Source organism: Talaromyces proteolyticus, assembly GCF_021365285.1.
Source record: "Talaromyces proteolyticus strain PMI_201 chromosome Unknown BGW36scaffold_13, whole genome shotgun sequence".
Taxonomy (NCBI): domain Eukaryota; kingdom Fungi; phylum Ascomycota; class Eurotiomycetes; order Eurotiales; family Trichocomaceae; genus Talaromyces; species Talaromyces proteolyticus.
Window position 1 is genome coordinate 953,200 of NW_025764289.1, and position 26,546 is coordinate 979,745.

General features: G+C 45.4%; 11 protein-coding genes across 11 annotated transcripts; 5 read left to right on the forward strand and 6 right to left on the reverse strand.

Annotated features, from left to right (window-relative positions):
- Nucleotides 1–724: 724 nt before the first annotated feature.
- On the reverse strand, nt 725–2,562 carry BGW36DRAFT_432572 (uncharacterized protein; the record flags this gene model as incomplete). The annotated part of the gene is made up of 4 exons (XM_046221151.1): nt 725–832; nt 893–1,360; nt 1,430–1,778; nt 1,841–2,562. 4 exons carry the CDS (start codon nt 2,560–2,562, stop codon nt 725–727), a joined length of 1,647 nt encoding a protein of 548 aa, XP_046066983.1.
- A 1,180-nt stretch (nt 2,563–3,742) lies between these two features.
- Nucleotides 3,743–4,749, reverse strand: BGW36DRAFT_389327 (uncharacterized protein). The gene has a single exon (XM_046217333.1). The coding sequence runs from the start codon at nt 4,672–4,674 to the stop codon at nt 3,796–3,798; it is 879 nt and encodes a 292-aa protein (XP_046066984.1). The 5' UTR covers nt 4,675–4,749; the 3' UTR covers nt 3,743–3,795.
- A 1,451-nt stretch (nt 4,750–6,200) lies between these two features.
- Nucleotides 6,201–7,529, reverse strand: BGW36DRAFT_364350 (uncharacterized protein; the record flags this gene model as incomplete). Its single annotated transcript, XM_046214549.1, has 1 exon — nt 6,201–7,529. The coding sequence occupies one exon, from the start codon at nt 7,527–7,529 to the stop codon at nt 6,201–6,203; it is 1,329 nt and encodes a 442-aa protein (XP_046066985.1).
- A 1,121-nt stretch (nt 7,530–8,650) lies between these two features.
- On the reverse strand, nt 8,651–10,812 carry BGW36DRAFT_411571 (uncharacterized protein). The gene is made up of 2 exons (XM_046219175.1): nt 10,498–10,812; nt 8,651–10,442 (listed from the first exon to the last, which is right to left on the reverse strand). Exons 1-2 carry the CDS (start codon nt 10,624–10,626, stop codon nt 8,973–8,975), a joined length of 1,599 nt encoding a protein of 532 aa, XP_046066986.1. The 5' UTR covers nt 10,627–10,812; the 3' UTR covers nt 8,651–8,972.
- A 143-nt stretch (nt 10,813–10,955) lies between these two features.
- On the forward strand, nt 10,956–12,380 carry BGW36DRAFT_389329 (uncharacterized protein). Its single transcript, XM_046217334.1, has one exon. The coding sequence runs from the start codon at nt 11,184–11,186 to the stop codon at nt 12,222–12,224; it is 1,041 nt and encodes a 346-aa protein (XP_046066987.1). The 5' UTR covers nt 10,956–11,183; the 3' UTR covers nt 12,225–12,380.
- A 1,818-nt stretch (nt 12,381–14,198) lies between these two features.
- On the forward strand, nt 14,199–16,355 carry BGW36DRAFT_440120 (amidase family protein; the record flags this gene model as incomplete). Its single annotated transcript, XM_046221522.1, has 3 exons — nt 14,199–14,277; nt 14,311–16,075; nt 16,153–16,355. 3 exons carry the CDS (start codon nt 14,199–14,201, stop codon nt 16,343–16,345), a joined length of 2,037 nt encoding a protein of 678 aa, XP_046066988.1. The 3' UTR covers nt 16,346–16,355.
- A 355-nt stretch (nt 16,356–16,710) lies between these two features.
- Nucleotides 16,711–18,874, reverse strand: BGW36DRAFT_389331 (major facilitator superfamily domain-containing protein). Its single transcript, XM_046217335.1, has 6 exons — nt 18,269–18,874; nt 18,181–18,216; nt 18,057–18,121; nt 17,850–18,007; nt 17,465–17,763; nt 16,711–17,405 (listed from the first exon to the last, which is right to left on the reverse strand). The coding sequence occupies exons 1-6, from the start codon at nt 18,652–18,654 to the stop codon at nt 16,796–16,798; spliced, it is 1,554 nt and encodes a 517-aa protein (XP_046066989.1). The 5' UTR covers nt 18,655–18,874; the 3' UTR covers nt 16,711–16,795.
- Nucleotides 18,875–19,234: 360 nt separating this feature from the next.
- Nucleotides 19,235–20,668, forward strand: BGW36DRAFT_306301 (uncharacterized protein; the record flags this gene model as incomplete). The annotated part of the gene is made up of 2 exons (XM_046212136.1): nt 19,235–20,171; nt 20,328–20,668. 2 exons carry the CDS (start codon nt 19,235–19,237, stop codon nt 20,666–20,668), a joined length of 1,278 nt encoding a protein of 425 aa, XP_046066990.1.
- Nucleotides 20,669–21,181: 513 nt separating this feature from the next.
- On the reverse strand, nt 21,182–22,596 carry BGW36DRAFT_305944 (putative 2-hydroxyhepta-2,4-diene-1,7-dioate isomerase; the record flags this gene model as incomplete). The annotated part of the gene is made up of 3 exons (XM_046212107.1): nt 21,182–22,051; nt 22,106–22,438; nt 22,498–22,596. The coding sequence occupies 3 exons, from the start codon at nt 22,594–22,596 to the stop codon at nt 21,182–21,184; spliced, it is 1,302 nt and encodes a 433-aa protein (XP_046066991.1).
- Nucleotides 22,597–23,247: 651 nt separating this feature from the next.
- Nucleotides 23,248–24,402, forward strand: BGW36DRAFT_401145 (class II aldolase/adducin N-terminal; the record flags this gene model as incomplete). Its single annotated transcript, XM_046218714.1, has 5 exons — nt 23,248–23,267; nt 23,425–23,521; nt 23,718–23,838; nt 23,913–23,962; nt 24,010–24,402. 5 exons carry the CDS (start codon nt 23,248–23,250, stop codon nt 24,400–24,402), a joined length of 681 nt encoding a protein of 226 aa, XP_046066992.1.
- A 1,208-nt stretch (nt 24,403–25,610) lies between these two features.
- On the forward strand, nt 25,611–26,150 carry BGW36DRAFT_364357 (cupin domain-containing protein; the record flags this gene model as incomplete). Its single annotated transcript, XM_046214550.1, has 1 exon — nt 25,611–26,150. The coding sequence occupies one exon, from the start codon at nt 25,611–25,613 to the stop codon at nt 26,148–26,150; it is 540 nt and encodes a 179-aa protein (XP_046066993.1).
- Between the last annotated feature and the right edge of the window lie 396 nt (nt 26,151–26,546).

Sequence of the window (26,546 nt, forward strand, 5' to 3'; positions counted from 1 at the left end):
CAAGACTGCATGTCCCCTCTTCATTAATACTATACTTTTGATGAGCTTGGCCCTGGTTTACCCCATTTGACCTATTATCAACAAATACCTTCCAGGAGTCCCGTCCCATGACATCATCAAATGGATGGAATACATCCGGAAGATCTAATAACACACTTCGATCTGCGGGCTTGAGTGTATGAGAATAGGTTCTGCAATAAGTCAGTGATTCTTGGACGAGGGCTTCCTTTGTGCACGTTTCATATGAAAATAATTGATGAAGATGTCTGTAAAGCATGTAAAGTACTCATCCTCCGTTCCTAGCCTAAGTCATTCGGAAGCTTTATAACCCATCACTACGTAGCCTTTGCTCGAAATGTACTTGGGTACCGTCGTATTGGTAAAGTAATGAAACTGATCGGATGCACATGTCAAACTTGATATATTTTGCGGGCCTGGTAACATCATCAATTGATCTTTTACTCCGTTGTCAACTAATATAACTTGTCCATATTTCACATCAACACCAGACATAAACCCGTCGCATTAGTCACGAGCTTGGAAGATATAATTCAGATATTTGTTTCCCTCGTCTTCGTATTTTTGTACCAAATGGAATGGTTTCTAAACATATTAAGACTGATATAAAAGAAACGCACCAAAACCACTGGATACGATGCCTGCTAAATCAATAAGACGCCGCGATATCCAACCCACTAACTCTATCAACCTTTCCATTAACACATTAAAATTGCAGCTGCTGACCCTGAATGTTCCAATCGGCAGTCAGACTTCGCGCTTGGGCCATTTCTTCGTCAGTCGGCATGTTGACGACCATTAAATAGAGTACTTTCTGTGTGAATGTCAGTATTAACAAATCTGGCAATTAGTATAGAATGAGAGACGGTCGTACAGATCTAAAAAGCTTGTTCAGATTTAGAACCCCGCCTGCACCAATACCGCGTTGTTGGTATTGCTGTTGTTGATATTGCTGTTGCTGGTATTGTTGTTGCTGCCCTCCGCGATCATCATAATACCCAGAGTTAGAACCACCATACGGCGCAGGTGGGTTGCCACGGTAGTTGTAGTTATCTTGTTGTTGGCCACGATCGCCAATAGCCTGTGTAGCTAGGTTGACCAACCCTAGCAGACCACCACCTCGTCCTCCCATCCCTCCTCCAAAGCCGCCCAGCCCTCCTCCTAACCCCCCGAAACCTCTGCCCATGCCACCACCCCCTAGGCCAAAGCCACGGTTCTGCTGTTGAAGTCCTCCCATCATGTTACCAAATCCGCTCTGCATAGGATGCGTTGGATCGGCGTATTTGGAGAGGAATTTCGGCTTTCCAGCTTGAGTAAGATGGCTATTAGGATTTTCGGCGAGCTGTTAAAGGCAAGTCAACAAGTGGATCTTTAAAAAAAAAAAAGAGAGAGTAAATATATGAATACTAACGAATTTAGCCTGCGCCCTGCGATCCATATAATCATCAACAAACAGCTTGCCGCGCTGCATCTTTTTCTTGAATCCCTTCTGCTCGTCCTTTGTTGTGGTAGCGAGGAAGTCGAGGCCCGGGAAGATGAGTTCTGCGGTCTGCATAGACTCCATTCCATTTGTGATGGCGTTAGAAGACTGGAATTTATGAGACAACCTCCCCTGGCTGTCCATCGTATTTTGGATAGTTGTGTTGATATCGACGTTCGTGCGGGCGTTGAATGATGTAGCGTCCCAGGTCATTACGAGGCAGAAGAGGCCGCGGGGACGGAAGAATTCTTCATTGAGTCTGTCGAGAGCTTTATTTTGTCTGGTATGAAATCAATCTTATCGGCATAATTCAAGAATTACAGGGAAGAGGAACGAGCTTACCGATAGCGACTCTGCGCCTCAATCGCAACAGTCGTAGCAACCATGATCGCCATCGAAATCGCAGTTGAAATCGCAAATGGCAGCGGCGATGCAGCTATTGACGCTAAATTAAGAGCGTTAATCCACGGATTCGCAAGACTGGCTTCATTAAGCGTCTCGATAAAATCGAACCAGGTCTCTTGGCTAATGCCCACGTTTTCCAGGTCTGACGCATACGCACGTATAAACCCACGTTTCTTATCCTTCGGACGTCGCTGCGGTATCGCAACGGGGAACTCGAGTTTGGATATGGGACGCGCGCCGTCTGGTGATGATGATGATGCATAAGGAGGAGGCTGACGTTGGAGAAAAGCGCCGATGATTTTGTCCGGGTTAGCGACTCCTTTTTTACTTTTACGAGGCTCGGATTCCCCGACTACGACATCTTGCGCTTCATCAAGTTGCCATGAGCGCTCGACTTCGTCGTGAGCCGCGGTGGAGTCTGCCGTATCAGCTCTCTCTTGGTCGTCGCCCTCCTCTTCTAAAGGAGATGCTGTATATGGAGGGGGGGACCGAGAGGCAGAGGTCGATGATTCTTGTTGTTCTTGTTTCTGCTGCTCTAGTTCTCGCTCGTTTCTGGCTGCTTTTCTCGCTTTTTTGTACCCGCGCACTTCGCTTGCGAAGCCAATGCCCGAGGTGACTCCGTTCACCAGTTTTTCAAGGGGGTGTTGTGAAAGGTTCATTTTGGATGTTAATGTAATTCAAAGTTCTTTGGTAGGTATGTGAATGAATTATTGGAATTTCCATGGACTCAGCTACCTTTTTGTAACCATAAACATAGATTCAATCGAGAAAGCACAGCCCCTCAGGAGGAATTTCCATAATAAGCTAGTATTGCGAGATGGGGGCTGATGGAGGGTCGCCATTGATCAAAGCTGGGTGATAAGTAATAAATATTTTCTATTATTTACGCAGACAAACCTTATTCCTTTAGTGTTAGAAATGCAATGAACAAGCTTTGCGGAGAATGCTTGATACGCGCAGAAGAAGAAATAATGATACAGCCTCTTGATGCCTCAGGGTACGGCTGAACCGCAATATCTAATAAAACCTCATTTATATGCTCACCTAGACGTTCTTGAATACGTAAGTATATCAAAAGTCTGAGTTGTACAAATCTATTGAGATAATTCTTAATTATATAATATAAGCATGCTAAAATCAAGCAGATGTAAGAAATGGCTAAAAATCACCAAAGGTCATTTTAGTAGACACTACCCTAGCCCCCACTTGAAGCATGCTAGGCAAGTCTTGATAACGGGAACGAGATCGGGAACGAGAACAGGAACGAGAACGAGACCGAGAACGAGACTGAGGAACGAACAGAATGATCTCGTGGCTGGGCTGGGCCAATAGGACGGAAGAGATGGAATAATGCTCTGCCTTTTAATTTGAATTATTGCAGACACCCCCACCATTACGACAGAAAACAAATCTTCCTTTGTCAAATAGCTCCAGAAAGGTGTAATATTTGTTTTTTATCCACTCTAGGGATTCCAGCTTTCATGAGCTTAAGCGTGCGCATGGTCGTCAATTTGATTCGTAGTATTGATACTAATAATAATAAATATTATAAATTTGTTAAAAGGTTACTATTTCTCGTAGGACTGTTTTATCACAGTTTCGACGTTTAGAAGTGAGAAGTGAGAAGTGAGAAGTGAATACGGCTTGCGGCTTAGGGAGTAGAGGATCATGCCTTGCCATGCTTCGGGATGCTAGTTTCTAAATAGGGAGAATGACTTTTGCTCGAAGCCGAACAGTAAAATTGTTAAAATTAATAAATAAAAATGGAAATATATAATTCCTAAGATTCGCTGGTGGCCAGACTACACAGTAGAGAGTGCGTAGGTACGGGGTGTGAAGTGTGTTTTTGAGATTATTTCTCCAATCACGCTATCCAGATCAGAGTGTTCTACCTACGTCTGGCTCCATGGAGTTTTCTTATACATGACATCTGTCCTAACAGTAAACTTCGTCCCACTATATACCGAATCGCCGCTATGCAGCAAGTCAGACTGTTGAAAAACCAACACTCGTCCTGTCTTTGGCCAAACCCTAACGGCCTTGTCGTTATTTACCCATGACCCCATAAAACTCGTCGCACCGCCAAGCAACTTTCCCTTGCCATTTTCTTCTCCAGCTGCTATTTTAAACACTTCATTTTTGTCCTCCAGTTCCTTCCGTTTCAAAACCTCCTTCAGATCCTGCCCATCCTCGCCTTCTCCATTCAAATACAGGTGAATCGTGAAAAATGATACCTCACTCCCATCTGGAGTTCGATACTCGCCATCATAATGTGGACGAAAATATTCTCCTCCAACATACTTTAAAAACCGTAGTTGTTCATTCAGTCGCGAAAGAGTATACTCATTCTTTCTACCACTGAGACCCGTTACATTGAGCTGACCTCGGAGGTTTGTCATCTCCCATTGCTTGAAAAATGGCATGAGTCGTGTCAATAGCCTGTCTGCTAATTCTGGAGATTCAAAAATCATGCGCCCACAATTGCGAAATTCGGTGGCCATGGCTTGTTCTTCATTGCCTGTATTGATCATCGCGCGCTCCCATGGCCCATCCTCTGTTGAGGAGATATTTGGGTTATCTGACGATGGTGTAACAGCCAATGCCAGAAGTTCATTGCATTCGTCTTCAGTCATAAAATTATCGATTATGGCAGCGAACGAGTCTTCGTACTCGGGAATAGCTGGGTCTGTACTCATGAAATCGATGATCTCGCTCTTCACATTGTGGGGAGCTTCGGGGGGCAGAAAGCCCGAAGGGATGTCGATCAGCATGATTAATGATAATTTTTGAGGTTCATTCGAGGTGTCTTGCTGTCTTTATATTTTTTGACTGTGCATAATTCTAAAAGCACTTCAAAAGATATAAAATTTTTAAAAATACCCCAGAAGCTTATACTCAAGAGGCTGACTTAGCCGATGGCTGCCTAGGCTGACTAGTGCATGAGTCAACAATACCCGCTCTTTACACAGCAGTTTCATGTCGCCGGGAGGGGGTTAACTCGCATCTTGAGGCTCTCCTTGAGATGGATGACTCGTGATTTCGCTGATCAAATTGCACGAAATATCCATCGACCCAAAAAAGACTCCGTGACACTACTTCTCACGGCTTTTTGACCCCGAACACCTGGCTTGCTGTTGTTCAACCTATCAATGCCATTGAATTACAGTTTTATTTTTATTTTCTACTTTTTTCATTTAGGACTTCGTATATCATAATCCCTGATAATCCATGACAGTCCATACCGAATTAATTCTAGAATACTTTCATATCAAGTGTGTTAAAATATTGGCAGATCTACGGCATTTCCTTTTACTAGGTATCAATTAAATTAAGTGTCGCAAGTAATTATCTCAATTATTTCTTATAAATAATAGCTTGCAGAACTATTTTCCATTGATTGCACAAGAGGAGGGTATCATAAAAGTTGAATAAATCGAATTGACATCAATATCAAAAACACAGCTAGGGAATCTGATATCTACCACAACGAAAACCATGTGTCCATATGCCATGACAGTTATGAGAGTCTACCTTTTAGCTCCATTAGGGATACACGGAGAAAGTCTAAATATTCCTAGACTCATTCCTTTGCTGCACCTCCTCCAGAATAATGTTGAGCATTTTTATGGCACTACCAAGCAGCTTCCATAGTTGAACACAGCTCCGCAGTCCCCAGTGGCAGCCTCTAAAGTGAGATTGCACCGGGTTAGGCACTCTTGAGAGACTGGGATCTGTGACGAGGCTAGCAGCACTGTCTCTAGAATAGGATACACAAACCTACCTCTAAGGCCTGTATCAGATTAGATATGATCTTCAATGCTTCCTTTGTAGCCAGTCCTGCAGAGACAGGTAAAGCATGCATACATCGGCTCGTTGACGTGTTTTCAGCTGAAACAAGCTACGCTCCTGAGTACTCTTGGAAAAAGCGCATAAACATTTATACTTCTATTTCTCCTCTTTTATCCCCCCTAGTATTTGAATATAGCAAGTTGAGGCCCATATTTAGATGCGCGGGAAGCGGGCTTTATAAACGCAGATAGTACCTTTTGTAACGCTTCATTATAGCGCAATATGAATAAATCAATCATATATGCAGAGGGACGCGTGCACTTGATCTTGATGCCTTATATGTATCGATACTATACATGTTCGGAGGCATGATAAGTCTGTTGGTCCAACAGTCAATTGTTACTTGATACGTTACTTCAATCTTTTCTCCATACGATTTAATCTCATTTCATCTAATATCTCGTAAATATTTTCTACTGAAGCACTGCCAGATGATGATTGGCTATAACTATTCATCGCAGTCTGTTTCAGATATCGGAGTAGGCGTAGGCGTAGGGCTACGGCATGGGGTGGGAGTCTTGTGAGAATTCTGGAAGTTCTTCTCCAAAACCACCCTATCCTGTACAAAAATCCGATATGAGCCCATTTGACGCTTCGTCCCATCAGGTTGCTCCTCGACGTGATTCATAGGATCAACCTCCAGAACGACTTTACCTTCATAGCCTCCGGAATTCATTGAAACCTCAGTTCGAGTGTAACGTGTATATCCTATAACCATGGCAGGTCCCATGCCATCTGGCTCACCATTATTGTAGATGGAATTTATCAACCCCTGAGCAAGTTGATTGGCATGTCTTTCATATCTAAGTGTTGTTGTCACATCATCGAAAATCCTATCCCACTGATCGCTAAGTGGAGTGATAACATAGACGACAGGTTCATGACTAGGATGCAATTTACCTGGTTTCTCGTCAGTGCCAATGAGGTCAGCGACAGAATATGCCCCAGGCGAGCCTTCAAAAATTTCTCTGTAGCTCATACCCCAAAAGGATTCGTCGTCGGTTTCATAACGTCTATTATTTACATTGTTGATAAAGACCGGTCTTTCGTATATATGTGAGATATATACCCCTAACGAAGACGCTATAAACACAGCGGTACATCCATACAGATTTTGAACACCTGCAGTACCGACATGCTCCTCGTCGAAATTAAAAAAATCCCCGTCCGTCGTCGGTGAGACAACTGTGAGGAAATTGGGTTGAACTGAGCGAAGGTACGCACCAACGTCGTTGTTGGGGATGGTTGGAAATGCTCGTTTCGCCAGAGAATTGTCGTATGTACTAACGAGGGACTGGTTCACACCTCGAAGTTCTCGTTTCGCCGGGGAATTGTCGAGTAGTGTCTTATTACTTGGAATCACTAGGGAGATAGGCAAACCCCGGCCACGGATGGTGGGAACAGACACTGTCGACGTTGGAAAAGCAACTAGGGAGCCCTCGAAGACGTTCAAAGTAGTGAAAACAGAGCCTTTGAGAGTTGGTATATAGACGCAACCCGCAGACGTAGGTTCTACTGCCACTTTAGAGCTGCCAAAAGGCTTTCTACTTATTGAAGTGCATAAATTGCCGCAGTTGCTTGAAGCGCATGGTTCTCGAGATGAGATGGACGTCGAAGCCGTTGTGATTGGTTGCGCGGTTTCCCTGTTCCTCTTTATTACATCCGTTAACTTTTCGACCTCAACAGTAGGACTTGGTGTTGCTTGAGAGGGCCGATGTATAAAAGGGGATGAAAATGCCGTAGTGGCCAGTAGTATCAAAAGTAGAGCGAGTTTCATGATGACGTTATCTGTTCGGTGAAAGGCTTAAGGATTCTATATATATCAATTGACAGTGATTGTTCCCGTTAAGGTCGAGAAGATGTTGTGTTCATCAATACATCAATTGACACCGTTCCGAATTATTAACTTGATATGCCTTGTGTTAGCAGTCAGAGAATATAATGATCCAACAATCTAATGCATTCTGAATACACAAATATATAGTTGTTGTATATTAATTATAAGGGTGATGACAGCCATATATACAGCCCATATCTGACAAAGACATCTGAACATAGAAAGTGTATTCTTTATGGTGGGGGCCCCTAGCAAATGACGGCGAATGACAGCACTTGAGATTATAATTCAGCTGTTAGGCCAATTATAAACAAATAATAGATTACAAGCTAGTTTACTTTCTATTAAGTTTAAAGGATCTACATAATTGAAAGCCTGGTATGGAAGTATATATATGTTGTATATTCCCGAATCCTCTTTGGATTTATTCGCTGGAGTGTCTTTGTCTTCTGTTCAAAGAAAAGTTTATCTTCTTTGAAATATATACTATATGCCCACCTACTAAATTAGCAATGTTGCTATTAATAATTTTTTGTTAAATTCATTAACATTATAGTAATACTATATGCTCTTCAAAAATAATAAGATGTAGATAATAGCGAGCTAATCAGGAAAAAGGCGATAATTACAAGGACAAGGTACATAACCATAAGAGTAACAAGGCTTATTGGAAACGTGTTTTTACATCCAAGTATCTGCAGAGCACTTATCATGCATTCCGGGTGTTTGTTAAGGTAATCTTGGCGTCAAAGATAGTGTTGAGCGGATTTTGTGCCAGTCAGCAACTCAGCGCCAGGTTGTAATCAACCACGCCTATGATTTGTAACTTTTGCTTGGAAAAAGAGGATCGACTGAAGAACTGTATCAAAATTATGTAAATTTATTTTTGGTGGGCAAGTTTGGAATGAAGTTGCTGAAAATCGTGAGTTAGGTACCTGAGGGTTGTTTCATCACACAGGGCGTTTCATGTCGCGAGGATGGAGGTGATAGGTAACCCGAACAAAAATTAGTACTAATTATGGGTAGTGTGGCGTTACATCACTAGGATTAAATCGAACAGTCATGCTTCGATGCCGAACTAAAGCTATTATACTCGCCGCCTTATTGACCAGATATAAATGTCATTAAAGCACTTTTTGCAGAGCTCAAAAGATATATCCCTGCCACGAATATACAACGACCTCTCTTTACCTGCCTCACTTTTGAATTCTTGAACTTCTTTTCCCTCTGTTATATAATTTCACTCCGTCATCATCCTCCACCATTCATTGTTCTGTAACTGGTCTTTCTGCATTCCTGCCTGCGTATACCTGCCGCAGTGCTAATCAACATTGTCCACAAGAAGAGTTTCGTGCTTGGAATTGCATCACGACGTCTAAGATATCACCTTGAACTCCCTCTTGAATATTTATGTATTGGCCAAGAGCTGCTTGTGACTGATTCCATGACTCCATAGCCGAGGAGACGCCCTGTATCTGCCAGTTGGGATCTGAACCAGTCAGTATACTCTAACCCGATACTGTCAGATATGGAAGTAATGAGCAGAGGAAAAGCCATAAGCTCTGCCACATAAAGTCTCCTATCCTCGTCTGACTTGATGGTAATATGGTCGCCAAATAAGCCAGGATAATCCGATATTTTGAATCTATCGAGGCCGAAGGGCATGATTGATATCAACTCCCCAGCCAGATAGTTAATGGTACGCTGACACTCAACTAAAGGGTTGCGTGGCTTGAAAGGCGAATATTTTGCCAGTAGTCTGAGGGTACATATGAGCAAATGGTTAACCAGTATTCTGTACCCGTAGTAATGGGCACAATATGCGGCTTTCGCATAACTCTGGTGGCTGTACACACGGGATTGCAAGAAATGGTGTTTGGAGTAGACGCGATGGGCTGCCAACGTATGCTGTGTGCAAGCCGAAATATCTGCACGTCCAGCTCTACATTCAACCAGTGCCGTGTCGATTGCGCTTAGTTCTTGTTGGATCGTCCGGAGAGTTGACATACTCTCAAGACAAATCCGCTGCGATCCAAACTGCCATTTTGAAAAGGGCATGAGCTGGCTACGGACGTTGATGACTCGAAAAAGTATGCGATCCAAGTCCTGAATAAGTCCTTGCTCGCCGAACAAGTCTCCATCACTCAGCCAGTCAGGGAGATCAATATGGCCAAAGGTTGCTGCTTTCCTCAGAGTCCGTCTGGCATATTTGATGGCGTCGGTTGGTACTTTGGTGCCACTAGGATAGTTCACCCAGTACTCCAGTAAGGCAATAGCGCCGGTGAGATGCTTTCGATTCTGCATACTTTCTTCAAATGGTATGCCGATGTTCTGGTCAAAAGTGAAGACTGCGTCTTCATATCGTCCCAACAAGCAGACTGCTAGCAAACATGCGTCGATATCAATGTGTTCTGGATCGGAGAGAGCCGTTCGTAGAGCTATCAGAGACTTCTGGTAGCTATCAAATGCTAATTTTGCCGCAGGCGAGTACTTTTTGGTCCTTGAGAAAAGTGCTAGAGCAGTCGACGACGCGGCAAGCTCCAGCACTGGACTGGAATTCCAGTTTGACAGCAAGGCCTCTGTTGGGGGCCCTATCCTAAGCAGCTTGCTAGTTGTCGGGTCCAGATGACAATGAATGAAGTAAGCTACCGCCTCTGAGTGCAGGTCACGGGACAAGGAAGTACTGGTGAGGCTGGCCGCAGATTTTGCGTTTGCTCGGGGTCCTTGGGGTCGCTTTTGGTGTCGACTTGCATAAATGTTCTCGTCATGCATGACGGAAAAGGCCTGTCGATAACCATAGCATGTCCTCCCGTTTCTCACGCATCGCAGGCAGATCGGTTTGGTCTTATCGCACTGTAATTGATAAGCGAGTCACCAATATGCTATGCCTTCTCTGGGACTTTCTAACCTTCTTTCGAGCGTGCCTGCACGGCTGACAGCCACTTCCCGAGAAGCGCATGATGAGTGACGACGGGGCCAATGGAGTTTGGCCCGTGTCCCTAGAAGTCTTGCTGTTTGATGAAGTCGTTCTGTTCATTCCATTTCACACCTATGCGGCGTGCCAGGGCTAGCTTAGATAGTAGCGCGGGGTATGTTTACACGCATCGCGTCACGATGGCTCCTATCTCCGAATATCATCCTTCATTCACTCTTCATTCGGCTTTCCCCATGACAGGGCTATTAGTATAATCCGGGTTTGATTGCAGCTTTCAGGAGAATGGTGCGGCACTTCACGGATGAAAAGAATTGTAAGCAGTGACGAGCCTCACGGCGCGAATATACCCCAAAGCGGACTAGCGCTTCCCAGACTAGATTGCTACCGCTTAACTATGCGCACCTAAGAAGAACCTCAAGCGAAACGATTCGACAAGAAATATGGCAGGCGCCCTTTTTGTCTCGGAAATAGGATGAAAATTCCGCATCAAAAGGGGTGGAAGGAGAGGGCTGTGTATATATAGAGAGGCTATCTCTTGAGTCGTGCCAGATCTTTTGAGTCTTGTATGGTTCAAGATCCTGCTCCTCATGTATTGGCCCAGAACTCTCTACCTCAATTCTTTCTCGATTTCCGAATTCTGAAACCGACAGTTCCTCAGTATGAGCACCTTGGAATTCCTCCGAGGCTTAATTTACGAGCAATACTTCCAATCGGTACCAAAGCCCACGGCCTCATTCGCGCACAAGACTGTCATCATCACCGGCTCAAACGTTGGGTTGGGCAAAGAGGCCGCTCGGCACATCTCCCGACTGGGATGTACGCGTCTCATATTGGGGGTACGCAATACGACTGCTGGCGAGGAGGCTCGCAAGGAGATCCTTGCAGAGATGTCGGCACCGGAGTCAAGCATTGCTGTGTGGGAGGTGGACCTGAGTAGCTTTGATTCAGTCGTCGGATTTGTTCAAAGGGCTAATCGTGAATTGGACCGGCTTGATGTTCTTCTCTGCAATGCCGGCATAAACACTGTCAAGTTTTCCGAGCCAGAGGGCTACGAGAGCATTCTTACCGTCAATGTTCTCAGCACATACTTGATGGCCTCACGCCTTCTTCCTCTTCTCGAACGAACAGCAGCTGCTGGCCCAGTGCCCGGGGACCCCGAACCGCGCCCTCCACACTTAAGCATTGTTGGCTCAGATACACATCTACTGGCCAAGTTCCCAGAGCAGCACGAGTCGGCAGCCAAGATGCTCGAAGCTATTACTGCCAATTGCAAGAACGATGCTTCTCGCTTTCGCGCTCAATACCCGACGTCTAAGCTTCTAGTTCTACTAATGGTGCGCGACCTGGTATATCGGCAGAAACGCTCCGGCCCGAGCAGCGGCGTCAATGCTATCGACAAGCCTGAAGAGAAATACCCGGTCATCATTAATGTGCCAAACCCTAGCCTCTGCCACAGTAGTCTCACTCGCGAGATACCTGCTGCACGTTTTATCAAATTCGTTTTCCATGCTCGCCCAGCCGAGATGGGCGGCAGTGCTCTTGTGAATGCTGCCGCCGCAGGCTGGGAAACCAACGGCCAGTATCTGAGCAGCAACAAAGTGAATAAGGGTGGTTCTTTGACCTGGGACAGTGCCCTGGGCAAAAAGCTTGTTACGGCGATCGAGGAATGCTTCAAGAGGTTGGATACTACGGAGCATTGAGAGAACAAGGATGAAGAGGAGATGTTTTGCCAATGTTTTGATTGCTTTGTGGTCGGACGGTAGACTATTTTTTCTTTTTTGTACACGGGCTGCTTTGATGCAATAGATGGACTTAATAACACTTTTATCCAGCTTTCAGCCAATGCTATCCCAAAGACTAATCGTTAACCAATCTCAAATGCAAGGTCCTAGCCCTATAATGACTTCTGCATGCCCTCGTACGGATCCGTCACACGTGACTCTATACTTGCGACGTTCAATGTAGAAAACGGGCGGTTTCCAGCCATTCTCCCCCATTTGAGCTTTAGTCCGAGTTCTTGGCAACCGTTTATGACCAGAGTTACGCGTCTCACGGGATACAGTATGAGGCTAGACGTGGGACTTTGCCGCCGACGCTCAGCCAAGGAACTTGGCAACCCTCCCCCATTCCCAGCCAGGTCAGGATAGTGAGATTTTCGCGCGCTGGAGGTTCACGCATGATGTAGCCTGTTAGGAAAAGTCATCACAAGGCCCAAGAGAAAGCAAACTGTGTCATTAACCCCAGGGCCAGAGCAAGAGCGCGAGGAGAGAGCCATGGCAGTATTGAAATATATCGAATGACCGATATTAAATGAGAAGCCAAAACTGGACCCTAGTTCTAGTAGAACGCGTCTAGAGCACGAGCTCAAGAAGCGCATCTACGAATAGGATGGCGCTGTTGAAAGCGGCATGTTGCAGCTGCTGTGTTAGGTAATGTAGTCCGCGCCCAATCGGTGCGGCCACTACAGGAGCTGGTGTTACCCGTTTTGGTTGTTCCGATACCTAAAGGAAGATTATCGTTGATATTTTCAACTTCATAACAAGTTCTAAGAAATTGCCTCGGCTACCATGTTAAATTCCTCGGTATGTTACTCAAGCTTCGGTTCCTATTACCGCCAGAAGCATCAGTGTTTGGACCCCTTGCATACCTATTTGAGAAATTGAATGATAAAATTGAAGGTCTTCATCTACGAAGCCTTGTTTCTTAATGGACGAAGAACTTCTCAAACTTCTCTGTTCACCCACAACGATGGGCTGACCTTGATGTGTTTTATTCTCTTTGATATCATCAAGTTACCGTTACCAAGATATTAGAGCGATAGATTACAGACATCTTGGACTGAGGACTTCGCTACAAGTCAACACAGAGTTTCCGATACCGGCTTTTGCGTTGCTGTTTTACCTGATTCTACTCTCAAACATTAGGAGACGGCAGTCCCGGTTAACTGCGGATATAGCATCTTAACTCCGCGAACATCATTAATGATTGTGATGATGCCAGGCTTTACTAGGCTACAGGATTTAAATAAGATAATGAGTCGGTGAAAACTCAATGCTTCCACTTAAGGACCAGATAAAGTGGTGAACAGAAGAATCATTTGGTTGATTTTCGAGATCTTATAACTTATAGAGACTCCTCTCTACAACGACCAGGAACAACACTGGGTTTCCCGCTGGTAAGGATGGCGATAGGAACGCTCCGGCCTTGGCGCAATAATGAATCTATGCTTGGCCAGATAAGATAACAGCCTACGTGGGTCGCTGGCTGATAAGCGTGCCAAAGTCACCACTAGGCTATCAGGATAACCACTAGAAAATATGACACAAGTGGAAGTGTAACTAACTGGGATCCAGGCAGCGACTCTGATAGGGAAATCCGTCGGTATATGAAGTATAACTCTTTGGCAAATCTCTAGTAGTCCTGTCCTGAATCAACCAAGTCGGTCCCATTTTCTGTTTGAGTGGATACCTCCTGGATCCTGGAGGTACTTGGACGTGCGACGAGATCGGAGCAACAGTCGATTGGGAAGTCGTTGATTATATTCCAGTATATTTCCGTAGGCATGGGGGAAAGACCTGAAAAAACTATAAAGCACGTCCTGTCCGTTGAGTCGATCAATCCCCTAAAGAAAGACTTGCACGTGCGTGATCATCGATCACCTCTTGTGCCTGAAGATGAAATGGAACTTCGGTGCCTGGTTCACTACCGTGGGCCTTCTCCTAGGCTCATTGGTCTCGGCGACTCCTACCAGACGTAGCATACTAGAACCGCGGGAGAAGACCGCAGAGGGCGGAGTAGTATACGAGTTGGGGAATATCACCTACTTCGCCAACGCCAAATACCCTAAAACTGTTCTGAAAGCATCCCATCCCGACGGAGACAAGGTTAGCCTGGTCCCGATCACAGTCATCGTTGCCAACCAAAGCACCGTTTCAGATGAGTACCTGCAGACGACCATCAACGACTACCTCGCGGGAGATGATGTCTTCTCTGGGGACTTCCTGGGCTCTCTCTACCTGTCTTCAACAATCAAGAACACCAAGCTCGACCAGTCGGCCCTGAAGTATATTCGCAGCCTCAATGTGGACCAATTCTACCTAGACTCCAACGTCTTCCACACAGAGATAGCCGCGATCATGCTGCAAGGTGTCTCCGAGAACGAACTTCCATCCGGACCTTACACTGCTACAAGAGTCGGAAAGTCTGTTCGTTTTCTCGAGACCTACCGCCTATATCGCGACGAATACCGTGACTTCATCGCTGGTGCCTACCCGTCCAACGACGGCACCGGCTCCTTCACGGCGTTGAACGTGATGGATGCGCAGTGGTGGGATCCCATGATTCCCGTCCCCAGCCGCATTCACTTCTGGCGCGACTCGCGACCCCTGGCCGGAACCAGAGTTGCCATCAAAGATCTCTACGACATGAAGGGCCTCCAGACCTCTGGAGGAAGTCAAGCTTGGATCCGCGTTACCCCTGTCGCTAATGCAACCGCTCCTGCCATTCAACGCCTCATCGATGTTGGAGCCGTACTGGTCGGGAAATTCAAGTTGGCCCAGTTTGCCTCTGGCGCCAATCCGTGGGACTGGATTGATGAGCACTACCCTTTCAATCCTCGCGGTGACGGCTATTTGACCTGCTCAGCGTCGTCTTCCGGAGGCGGCTGCTCAATTGCGGCGTACGACTGGCTTGATAATGCCATTGGGTCCGATACTGGATCCTCTATGCGTCGCCCTGCTGCGGTGTCCGGCACTTTCGGCAACCGGCCGAGCCAGGGGATGATCTCGCTTGAGGGAGCTATTCCTCTGAGCTGGTCACAGGATACCGCGGGGGTTTTCTCACGAGACCCCTACCAGTGGGCTCGATTTGCGAAGATCTGGTATGGTGATACCAGCTTGCATCAGGATACGTCAATCACTGGTCTTCCACCTCTGGATGTTAAGGTGGACTCAGGTTTTCCAAAGCGCATTCTCTACCCCCAAGAGTATCTGCCACTCGCCAACCCCGCAGCCCAAGTGATTCTAGAGAACCTACTTGCCAACATGACCCAGATGTTCAACATGACCATTGACAAGTTCAACTTTACGGCCACCGTCTCCAACGCGAGCATGTTCTCGGCGGAGACGGCCGCAAATAGAACAAACTGGGATGTTATGGGTAACTCGACTACTGACCTCTCCAACTGGACCCAACATATCGATGTTGTTACTCCGCTTTTGACGGCCTGGGCAGCCCTCTTCGACGGCCGATTCCCCCCTGTTGACCCGGTGTGGCGCACCATCTGGACGAGCTACGCCCGCAACCCCATAAACCAGTCTGATTTCGACAACGCTCTGCGAGTGAAGGCTGCAGCAGTGAGCTGGTTCGAAGAGAACTTGCTCTTTGAAACGCCCGAATCATGCTCAGAGTCCATGATGATTTGTGATATCGGAACTGAGGGCCTGCCTAGTTTCCGCGAGCAGGACCTGAATCAGAACGCTAATGCAAGCTTCTTGGCTGTGGTACCTTCGGGAGCTGCCATCTCCTGTGCAAATATCTGCCCCTCCTTTGCGTAAGTAAACGTACTCCTTGATTTTTATCTTCCTTCTTGAGTGGGAGATCACAACCCATTAACAACTACCCGTCTAGGTGCGCCGACTACACCATTCCTCTGGGCCAAGTCCCGTATGAATCGCCTGTCACAATGGTGACGGAACAATACCCCGTCAGCATCAACATGATGGTTCGTCGTGGCTGTGATTATATGCTCTTTGATTTGGTTGAGAAGCTTGCCGATGCAGGCCTCGTCAGGTCTGTTAAGACAGGTCGTACCCCATTTTAAATCCAAGTTGTGGCGCCAGACACCATCAGGGACTGGGTTCAGGTCTTCTAGGTGCGCACTTGGATTCCGCTTTTTGGTCACTTTATAGTCCATAATTACTACCTCCCTCCTGTTTCTATCGATTCCCACAGTTTCATCAAAGTGAGTTCGGTCTTGTTCTAAATTCTTAGACGGCAAATTCTAAACATATGCTCGAATTAGACTATAGTTGTTGCGTCCGTCTTATTCTAGTCTTTTTTCTACAAGTGTAATGTTCTAAATTAGACTATTTTGACAAAGTGAATCGGGCCATTTTGGATGGCCTGTTTTTGAGTTCTTATACGTACCGTAGGATGATATCCAGCTTAAATATTGAAACCTATGTCCGAATATTTACTCCTTGCTATTTTATCTACAGAAAATCAGTATAAGCGCTAGATACTTATATATATAGCACAAATGCCATCTAGCTTATTCCTCATGATCAACAACAACAGCCACAGGCACGGCACCATCCCTCACAAATTGTGCCGCCGCAGACCCCATAATTCCTAGCCCAGCAATAATCCACCATGGAATTATCACAGAGTCTACCCGCAGCCCGAATTCATACAGATACCCAGCGAAAAAAGGACCCAAGGTACGGAAAGCAGCTGATGTTGTCTGGCCTATTCCATGTACCTTCCCTAACAACATAGGATGCGGTGCACTGTTATTAAGCACCATCAAGGTGGCTGGAATAACAAACACGCGGCCTGTAACGTGTATAAAGAGGATAAAAATAATAGCTATCCAAATTCCAGTTTCAATACGGATGGCTCGAATGAACGGGAAGGCGAAATATGCTATGGGGAATAGCAGACTAAAGTAGCGATAGCTTTTGACAGTGCCCATCAAGTCGTGTATGCGAGGATATACGAATATTTGGATTACCATGCCAATGGCTCCTAGAATACTTGCTGCCACACCGACACCCATAATCGGCATACCGAGGCCACCACCAGCGTGGGTTTCGGATCCCCCATCTGATATTTGAGTGCGAGGACTGGATAAAAATAGCGGCCAAAGGGCAGTAAACGCTCTATTAAACGTTGTTAATTTTGCTAAACGATACAGGTGAGAATTTAGATATATACTTACCCCATGTGGAAATCAAATATAGCCTGAGATAAAAGAGTCATAATAAAACTAAACGTCCAAATACTTACTGACTTTTGCTGTGGCTTTCGTTGTGGCTGGCGATTTGAGGAACTCGGGTCCTCAGAAATAGGGGAATTAATTTCCCTAAATTCTGTGGCATCTGCAATATCATCCGAAGCTTCCTGCATCAGGGGACTATATTCTTGGCCTGATGGCTTTCCTAGTTGCCAGCCAAACCCACGTATCAAACTCTGTATTTTTGCCCTCATACTTCCCGTAGGTTGCAGGTGTTTTGCTGTCTATACAAAGTTGCTGATTAGCTTAAGAGGGCAGTTTTGATTGCTACAAGTTAGGATTCAAGAGAATAGTAATTTAAGTAACCAACCTCTTCAGTGAAGTTGAGCACGACGACTCCAAGTACAAACATTGTGCCTGCACTAACTAGTGAGGGTAACGCATAAGGATATCGCTGGAGCCAGCGAGACTCTGAGTTTTGCAAAGTTGGGTCAACCTCTGGAGGGCCGGACAGAGCACCGGCCACGACTATTGACATTAGAATATACCAGCTGTTTTATTAACTTTCATCACTTACGTGGTCCTAAGAATGAAGCAACATTGAAAGACAAGGAGAGTAACGAGAAGGCTCGGGATTGGAACCTATTTGAGATTAGTCTTGTCAAGAAATGCATGACTTAAGTGTCGGTGACACAACTGACCGTTTTTCCACAATAACCTCAGACAGCATCGTACGGCTGAGATTACTGTCAATTTACAAAGAACTACATTCGTGCATGTGATACTCACACAATCCCAACTGTACCATTGAGAAGGCCACCAATTACCCTAAATAATACCATCTGGTAGAATGACTGGGCAAAAGCCGACCCCAAACAGGATATTGCCGTCCCAAATAAACCTATCAGCAACACTGGCTTTCTACCGCACCAGTCTTTGTCCGCGCATGATCCCCATAGAACCGACGTACAAATCTGAGCTGCGGTGAAAGCGCCAATTGCAATGCCAGTTTGCCATGATAGCGTCGTCTCTGGTAATGTCAAGTCGAAGGATTTCAATTGATAATAGCAGACAGTCTGGAAAGTAGCGATTTGCATGAAATCAAACAATCGGCAAAGAAAAAGTAAGAAAAGCTGGTCTTTTCGTGGAAGACTCGCCCACGATGTTTTCCCCATCAAGTCTGTCGTCTAGCTCAGTCTCTATAGAGCAAGTCTTGGCACAGTGAGAGGCGCGTCCAAAAAGCTTCAAAGTTCAACATTGTCCGATTAAGGTTGCAGCAATGCCGGGTGTCGGACACGTCAGCAAAAAGCCTCGAGTCACATGTTTCAGCTTGTGGCTGACCAATTAATCTTATCAAAATGCGCCTATTGTTGTCCACCCTTTACCTAAAATTAGTATTTATTATCCTTAGCAATTAGAATTCTTGAAGGTTTTGAGCCTAGCCAAACCTGGAAAGATGGCCTTATTCTCAGCTGTATGGTGCGGCTGAACCCCTCAAAATACCGATAAATGCGGCGATTGAGTCGGGATATATCTTACATAATTCCCGATGAACGCTTTCCCCTCAATATCTAGGCTGCAAATGATGGTCAAGGGCAAAAGCGATAGGCCCTTATGCTGAATATCCTGTATATATAGCGTGGACATAAGTTCATCCTTGTACATTTAGTTATGTAAAACGACAGATCTGGATACAAACTATCGCAGATCTCACAACTTGCAAGTTAAGGTTTTATTCACAACATTGCATTCGCCATGGCCAGGACATATCTCATTCGTAATGGGACTGTGGTATCAATGGACCCTTCCATAGGAGTCGTTGAAAACTGCGACGTTCTAATTGAAGGCTCGAAGATCGCCAAAATAGGGCCGAACATCGTAACTGGCGACGAAGTCTCTGTGATTGACGCCACCAATTGCATCGTTTCTCCTGGCTTCGTCGACACGCATCGACATACCTGGCAGACGCAATTGCGCACAATAACCTCAAATGATACGCTTTTTGATTACTTCGTCAAGGTCCGCAATGTCTATGGCTCGTGCTATACGCCAGAGGATGCATATATGGGAAACTACTGCGGTGCTCTCGAGTCTATCAACTCGGGGATTACATGCCTCGTGGATCACTGCCACATCATCAACTCGCCTGCCCATTCCGACGCAGTTGTCAAAGGCCTCAAAGATGCAAAAATCCGTGGTGTCTTCTGCTATGGACTTTATCAGAACCCGCTTCACGAGGGTCGTTGTGAAGGGACTGCCATAGATGACAGTGCGAATCCAGGCTGGCGAGAAGCAGATGCTGCACGGGTCAGAAGAGAGCACTTCCCTTCAAATGAGAAGACCGACTTGTTGAGATTCGGCTTTGCTCCAGCGGAGATGGAACGATTTCCTCTTCCGGTAACCCTTGACGAGGTCAAGTTTGGTCGCTCTCTGGGTGCTGCAATTATCACTGGCCATATATCGATGGGCTATCTCAACAAAGGTCTCTATCTCGTACGTTCCATGGCAAAGGAAAATCTACTTGGTCCGGACCTGCTATTCAGTCACGGTTCAGCGCTGGCAGATGACGAGATAGAGTCTCTCCGTGAAGCGGGTTCTGCCATCTCTTCTACTCCCGACACAGAACTTCAGATGGGCATGGGCCAGCCTGTCTGTTTTCGCGCACACAAAATGGACTGCCATGCGAGCCTCGGTTGTGACGTCGTCTGTAACAATCCTGCCGATATGTTCCAGCAGATGCGTTTAGCTCTTCAATCGCAAAGGCACCTTCGAAACCAGGAAAGCTCCGGTCCACCGCTATCGGTGGGGAACAGTTGCGAAGACGTCCTCCGGTTAGCAACACTGGGAGGTGCTGAGGCAATGGGGCTTGAGCATATTATTGGCAGCATCACAGTTGGGAAACGAGCCGATATCCTCATCACATCTTGTGACTCGCTCCGGTTGACCCCTCTTCATAATCCTATCGATGGGTTGGTTTTGTACGCCAACGGATCGGATATCGATACTGTTCTAATTGATGGGGAAATCGTAAAGCAAAAGGGGGCTTTTGTGCACGCTGACTGGAAGGCTGTTGGTAGCCGTCTCAGAGATTCAGCAAAGGCAATAATGGAGCGATCAAAGGCAATTTCTATTGAAAGGGTTAGAGCCAAGCTCCTCGCTGTTATGGGAGAGGAAATATCGGAAATATGAGCTATTATCCAAGATGTAATTAGCGTATTCACACCTTTTAGTCTAGTGGTAAATTGCTTCGACGGGAACTTTAATCCTATGGAATAATAATGTTGTCGCAAGACGCAGCTGAGGTTACTGTCAATAGTTGGAAATGTGGTTTCGTATTCAAGGCGAGTTCAAAAATGCAAACAGTAGGAATACGGTTTTTGTATCAAAACGCGTCATAACAATATAAATTTTACGAAATGCATATGATATCTCGTGAAAAGATGTTCCATTTAATAAACTGTATGAAAAATGAAGATATTTTGTAAGAATATTTTAACATGTTCTTTCCTTATTAGGAAATATGTGTCTTATTCAATGGTACTGCTATTATTACTACATATAGTAATGTCTTTGAAAATCTACTATATTTCTCTATCAAAAGTATATGTTTTCGGAAAAATATCGTATAAAGTCTGTAGATTTTACAAGGTGTATTCTTTCTTAGAACATGGATTGCGTCGCCAGTGTAGAGTACGTACAGCTCTAAGGTAGGCTGGGTAACAATGTACCTCTTAGTTCGCCAAAACCAATTCTGTGACCATCTCGTGTCATTGCCCATCCTTCAAACACGACTTCATCTCCATCCTCTATCCATGTCAGAGAATTTTCCCCAAAGACAAAGGGCTTGGTCCCGCCTTCCGTCAGCTCAAGTAGACACGCCAAAGAGGGCGTTTCTACAGAGTGGCCGGGCGAGGAGAGAGTACCTGTCCCAAGAAGATCTCCTGTCCGAAAGCCGCATCCAGACGAAGCGTGATATGATAACATCTGTCCTGGTGACCAGTACGAATCTCGCAAACTAGAGCGCCCTATCTTGAATGTCTTGTCAATGCCTACACGTTTCAATGACGATTCGACTAAGATATCCCAGGTATAATCATCTGTCATGTGCCTCAGATGCTGAGGCAAGTTAGCCATCGCTGTTGCGGCACCAACATCCAATGTGCATGTTCGTGCAGCCTCCAAGGCGTCAAGTGTCACAACCCATGGGCTAATGCTAGTCCCAGAGCCTTTCCCATTAAAAGGTCCTAATGGAAACATCTCCGCGAGTTGTATATCTCTAGCAGACCAGTCGTTGAGCAGAATAAATCCAAAAATATGTTCTCGAGCCTCGTCAGCGGTCTTGATACGATGTCCAAAGGGAATCGGTTTTGAGACGAAGAATCCTAGCTCCAATTCGAAGTCCATCTTCTCACACGGCCCAAAAACTAGACCTTGACCACCTGGAGCTGGAATCATTCCACAGGGACGGTGTATCGGTGTTCCGCTCACTACAATTGACGAGGCTCGCCCATTGTATGCCATAGGCTGTGCAAAAGTTTGCGGATTTGCCGATCTTCCTGCAATTTGAGTACTCTAACAAAATCATGTTAATATAACCCACAGAGTCAATGGAAAGAATACAAATACATTATCTATGTGGGTCCTGGAACACATAAAGTCCGTAAATCCACCTATTTGCATTGGTAAATGCAAGGTTGCGTCGCTCATTCGTAAAATTGCCTCGGAATTGATAGCAAGATTGTTGAAGATGGCGGATGTTCTATCGTCCAGCAAGTTGATAATCCTTTTTCGAATGGCCGAGCGATTCTCTAATGGCAGAGAAGCGAAATTATTCAGGGTGGATTGGTTAAAAACATTGTTGAACTTGGTTAAAAGACAGTCGGCAAAAAATCCGTGTGTCTCGAGAACGGAGAGATCAATGACCAAAGTGCCAATTGCAGCACCAGCGCGGCGTTCGGTCTTGTTGTTGATGTTAACTTTATATTCTATTACGAGAACCTGGCTGGGAGAGAATGTACATTAGACTTTGTACTAAATATTCCAAAGGGAATATTTGCCATAGAAAACGGAGAGTCGTCTGGAATTTCCAGGGGCCACGGGGTGTGTATTTTGCTCATGATTTTCGCGTATACTACACGGGTACAACAGTACACGAATCGTGAACTCCCAAAATATTCTGCTCGTCCGCTCTTGTGACGACTCATTTCCTAGACGTACTGTAACTGAGTTCTATTTATTCCATGGCCTGACTCAGGTGCTTTGGAACGACTGGTCATAATAGTGACCAGAGGTTGAATCCTGAAGCCCTAACTAAAGGGTTTCCCGATGATTCCCCGACTTCCACAGGTAATGTGTTTGCTGCAACCATTGGCCGAACAATCCGGATAGGCAACCCACAAGAAATCTTCTTTCCAGAGAACAGAGATATATGATTACCGATCAAATTGGTGCAAATAATACTCGGCAAAACAGATCTGGCTATCGACGAACCGAGATTCGTCTGGAAGGCAATGATGTAAATTCACTACCACGGCATTCAAGTTTTGATAAATCTTAATAACTCCCTCCAATTCTGCGAGACCGATATAAGGTTCTCCAGATATTTTACTGTCAAATAATCTTAGGTAAAGAATCCTAGGAAGAAAGATATCGCCATCTTCGGATGTCATTATTTCCCAACGCTACATATTCTACCTCTCACGCGACTTTAATCTAACCCAACTATATCGTAAAACTTATTTTAACTGTTCTTATTCCTATATCTCACTATGGCACCCCACTCGGAGCCGTCTACATCTGATATTGTCGATTCTGCAGCATCTACTTCTCTATATGAACCGACAAAGCCACAATAGCACCTCAAGAACACGCCACTGCAGACCGATCAAGAGAAATCTCTAGAGGCGGTCTTCCAAAGTACCCCACGTTCCAGGACAAGAATGAAGAGAGACAATATCAAAAAAAAAACGTTTAGCTCTAGCACTTAGGATATTTGCTAAACTAGACTTTGATGAGGGCGTTGCTGGCCACATCACTTTGAGGGTACGCACTTCTTTACTTTTTTCTGAAGTCCTGTTCAATTCTGTAACTTATGGTGCGTCGCCAAAGCTTCAATGTATTTTATAGCTCTCTTTTCATTTGTAACTATCATACATTCTGTATTATTACATACATCTGCCGGCCGAAATTGTAGCAGGCACGGGTGGTGTCATAAGATACTGATCAGAGTAGGTTCTAGGATTCAATTGACCCGACAAGGTTCTGGGTGAATCCATTTGGCGTGGACTGGCAGCTCCTAGAAGCCTCGGACTTGATTCTCGTCAATAAGGATGGACAGGTGGTTGATGGTGATCCATGTCGTCTTCTGAACGCTGCAGATATTATCTTCCTCTCCATTGCGTAACGATAACTCCAAATCTGAAATTATTAATAGCCTACATGATCCATCATGCTGTGCACACCGCCCGTCCTGAGATCAATTGTGTGGCGCATGCCCATTCTACCTATGGGCGCGCCTTTTGCTCCCTTAGAGACCTCTTGAGATCATAACTCAAGATGCATGTGCATTTCACAATGACATCGCACTCTATTCCGCGTTTCGTGGCATAGTACTTGCAGCCGATGAAGGCATTGCCATTTCAAGAGACCTTGGTCAAAAGAAGGAAGCCCTGCTTCAGAATCATGGTCTCTTAACGTGCGGTAAGACCATCAAGGCAGCAGTCTGGTGGTCTATGAGTTTGGAGAAAGGCTGCCATGTACAGCTGCTGGCAGATGCAGCTTCAGGTGGCCGAGGTGAGGAAACTGTCAAAGTAAGTGATGAAGATGCGGCTTTTACTTGCAAGGCTGTTGGTACAGAGAAGACTGGGCGGTACAGCGCGAAGCCGATATTTGATATGATGGAACACGAGAGCAGAATGATGTAGAAAGTTGCTTCAATTATTTCAATGTTGTTAGAGTTTGGATCCTAAACTCATTCCTTACTCCGAGTCTCTCCTGTTCCTGTATCCATCTCTTCTATTGTCAGGTGATATTGGCAAGAGGACCCATTCTCGCTTTGGGGGGACTAACAGCTGTACACAAGAGAGTCGTGGTATTGGGATGGTTTCAAGAGCAGCCTTGCCCTCCTCCTGTAGAAGTCATTAACAAGCAACTTGCATTAAATTTTTAAATCCATGAGTGTGAGTATGGCAACAACACAACCATTGATCTAACCGGCAAATACTGTGCGAAAGGGAAGCTTCTGTCATATTCACCATTCATCACAATAAACATTTGCAGAACTCTATAGCCAGGCGTTCCCATATGTTTTAATTGAAAGGGATTCCAACTTATTCCTTGGCTACCAACCCTTCGCAAGATCGTCCCAGTCTGCCATGGGATCAATTGATATGCCTGTACAGTGTACTGAGTCCCTGAATCAGAGCTCATAGGCTAAATATGACAACTATAAAGCGTCTCTTAAGTCAATGGCTTAAGCTTGACTAAAACGGGCCTTTCTGATCTGAGATATGGCTGCAAATTTTTATGTTATCTAAGACAAGAGGTAGCAAAATTCGTAGTGACTATAGCAGCCAGTAAAACGATACCAGAGGTTTTTAACACAGTGTCCTTCTAGGATCATATAGCAAAGGCAGATCCTGACTTACGTAATTGATACTGTATTACTACTTCTTCCACATCTTGGGTTCTATTATAATATCGACCCTGGCAATTAGATTGGTAGCCAAGGTGGAAGGACTTCAGGTAAAGGGACCCCGCTAAACTGCTATGTATCCTCACCTCGGCTGGCGATAGAAAGGAGGATAGCCACAGCTACCCCATACTCCAATGTTTTGCCAAAGTCTAAACATTTCCCGCACAATGCCCTTCGTAAAATGATGTCTAGTTTCCCGATGGTATGTAGGTATTCCCGATGATATGCCGATTGTTTCCCGACCTCCACAGAAACTCATTTGCAATTATCCCCCAAATGGTCCGTAAAGGCTAAAAATATGGTTTATAAATTCTAGTGATTAGCAAAACCAAAACATAAACAGAGTTAATATATCTGCTTGCCATCCATAAGCGGACATCTTTACAATCAGAGTATAACTTACACACTCCGTGAATTTCGATTCATCCATTAGAAATCATGTCGTACCCACCAGTTCGCCGAATCGTCACTGGCCACAATGCACTGGGTAAATCGGTCGTGGAAAGCGACATGCAGTTAATTCCTGCTGAAACAACGTCCATCAATGGTACTGCTGCCCTCATAGGCACCCTGGCATTCACAAACTGCTACCGATCCGATAAGTTACCTCCAGACGTCCAGGAAAAGTGGAAGGATCCTTTTGGGCTACCATTGCCCTTAATTGGGGAGAACGCTGCCATGGTCAGGATTGTCGACACACCGCCGGGATACAGCGCATTCATGCACCGAACGATAAGTCTAGATATGGGTGTGGTTTTGAGCGGCGAAGTTTACATGGTCTTGGACGACGGGTCGGAAACTCTGATGAAGCAGGGAGATATTGCAATCCAAAGGGGCACGATTCATGCATGGAAGAATGTTGGAACAGAGCCGGTGAGGATGCTTTTTGTATTGATTGGGTCAAACCCAATCAATATAGGAGGGGAAACCTTGAAAGCAACTCCGACGTACTTGGATGACATCGAGTTTACGGTATAAGTGATTCTCCAAGAACCCGCGCAGTTTTTTACGGACTCTTGGACACATCGTAAAATTTTCCCCCTCGGAGCCTTACGGGACGATGCAGGAACGACACCCAGGTTGTCGATGGAATTGGGAGGGGTGTTGTCGCAAGATCACTACCTTATTTAAATATCTATATCGAGCGAAATAAACTCACTTCCAACGTATTCATCCCTTTTGAACGCTGTTTCCATGCACTGTTTAGACGTAGGATCCATAAGTCGCTTCGTGTCAGAAATATGGTCTTGCTATATAAGACTGTGCAAGACTACTCAAATTGCTCAGAGGCTTTTCGTACGGTGAGGATTTTCGATATACTAAGAGCTTACTACTTTGAGAAGCTTCACTGTAGTGAGATGGGCATGAACCAGC

Excerpts from the sequence above, each read along its gene's own strand:
- BGW36DRAFT_389327 (XM_046217333.1), bottom strand. The coding sequence starts at position 4,674 with ATGCTGATCGACATCCCTTCGGGCTTTCTGCCCCCCGAAGCTCCCCAC.
- BGW36DRAFT_411571 (XM_046219175.1), bottom strand. The coding sequence starts at position 10,626 with ATGAACAGAACGACTTCATCAAACAGCAAGACTTCTAGGGACACGGGC. Across the intron at positions 10,443-10,497 it reads GCAGGCACGCTCGAAAGAAG|TGCGATAAGACCAAACCGAT; the intron begins GTTAGAAAGTCC and ends TATCAATTACAG.
- BGW36DRAFT_389329 (XM_046217334.1), top strand. The coding sequence starts at position 11,184 with ATGAGCACCTTGGAATTCCTCCGAGGCTTAATTTACGAGCAATACTTC.
- BGW36DRAFT_389331 (XM_046217335.1), bottom strand. The coding sequence starts at position 18,654 with ATGGGGAAAACATCGTGGGCGAGTCTTCCACGAAAAGACCAGCTTTTC. Across the intron at positions 18,217-18,268 it reads AATGGTACAGTTGGGATTGT|CCGTACGATGCTGTCTGAGG; the intron begins GTGAGTATCACA and ends CAGTAATCTCAG. Across the intron at positions 18,008-18,056 it reads TGCTTCATTCTTAGGACCAC|TCGTGGCCGGTGCTCTGTCC; the intron begins GTAAGTGATGAA and ends TAATGTCAATAG.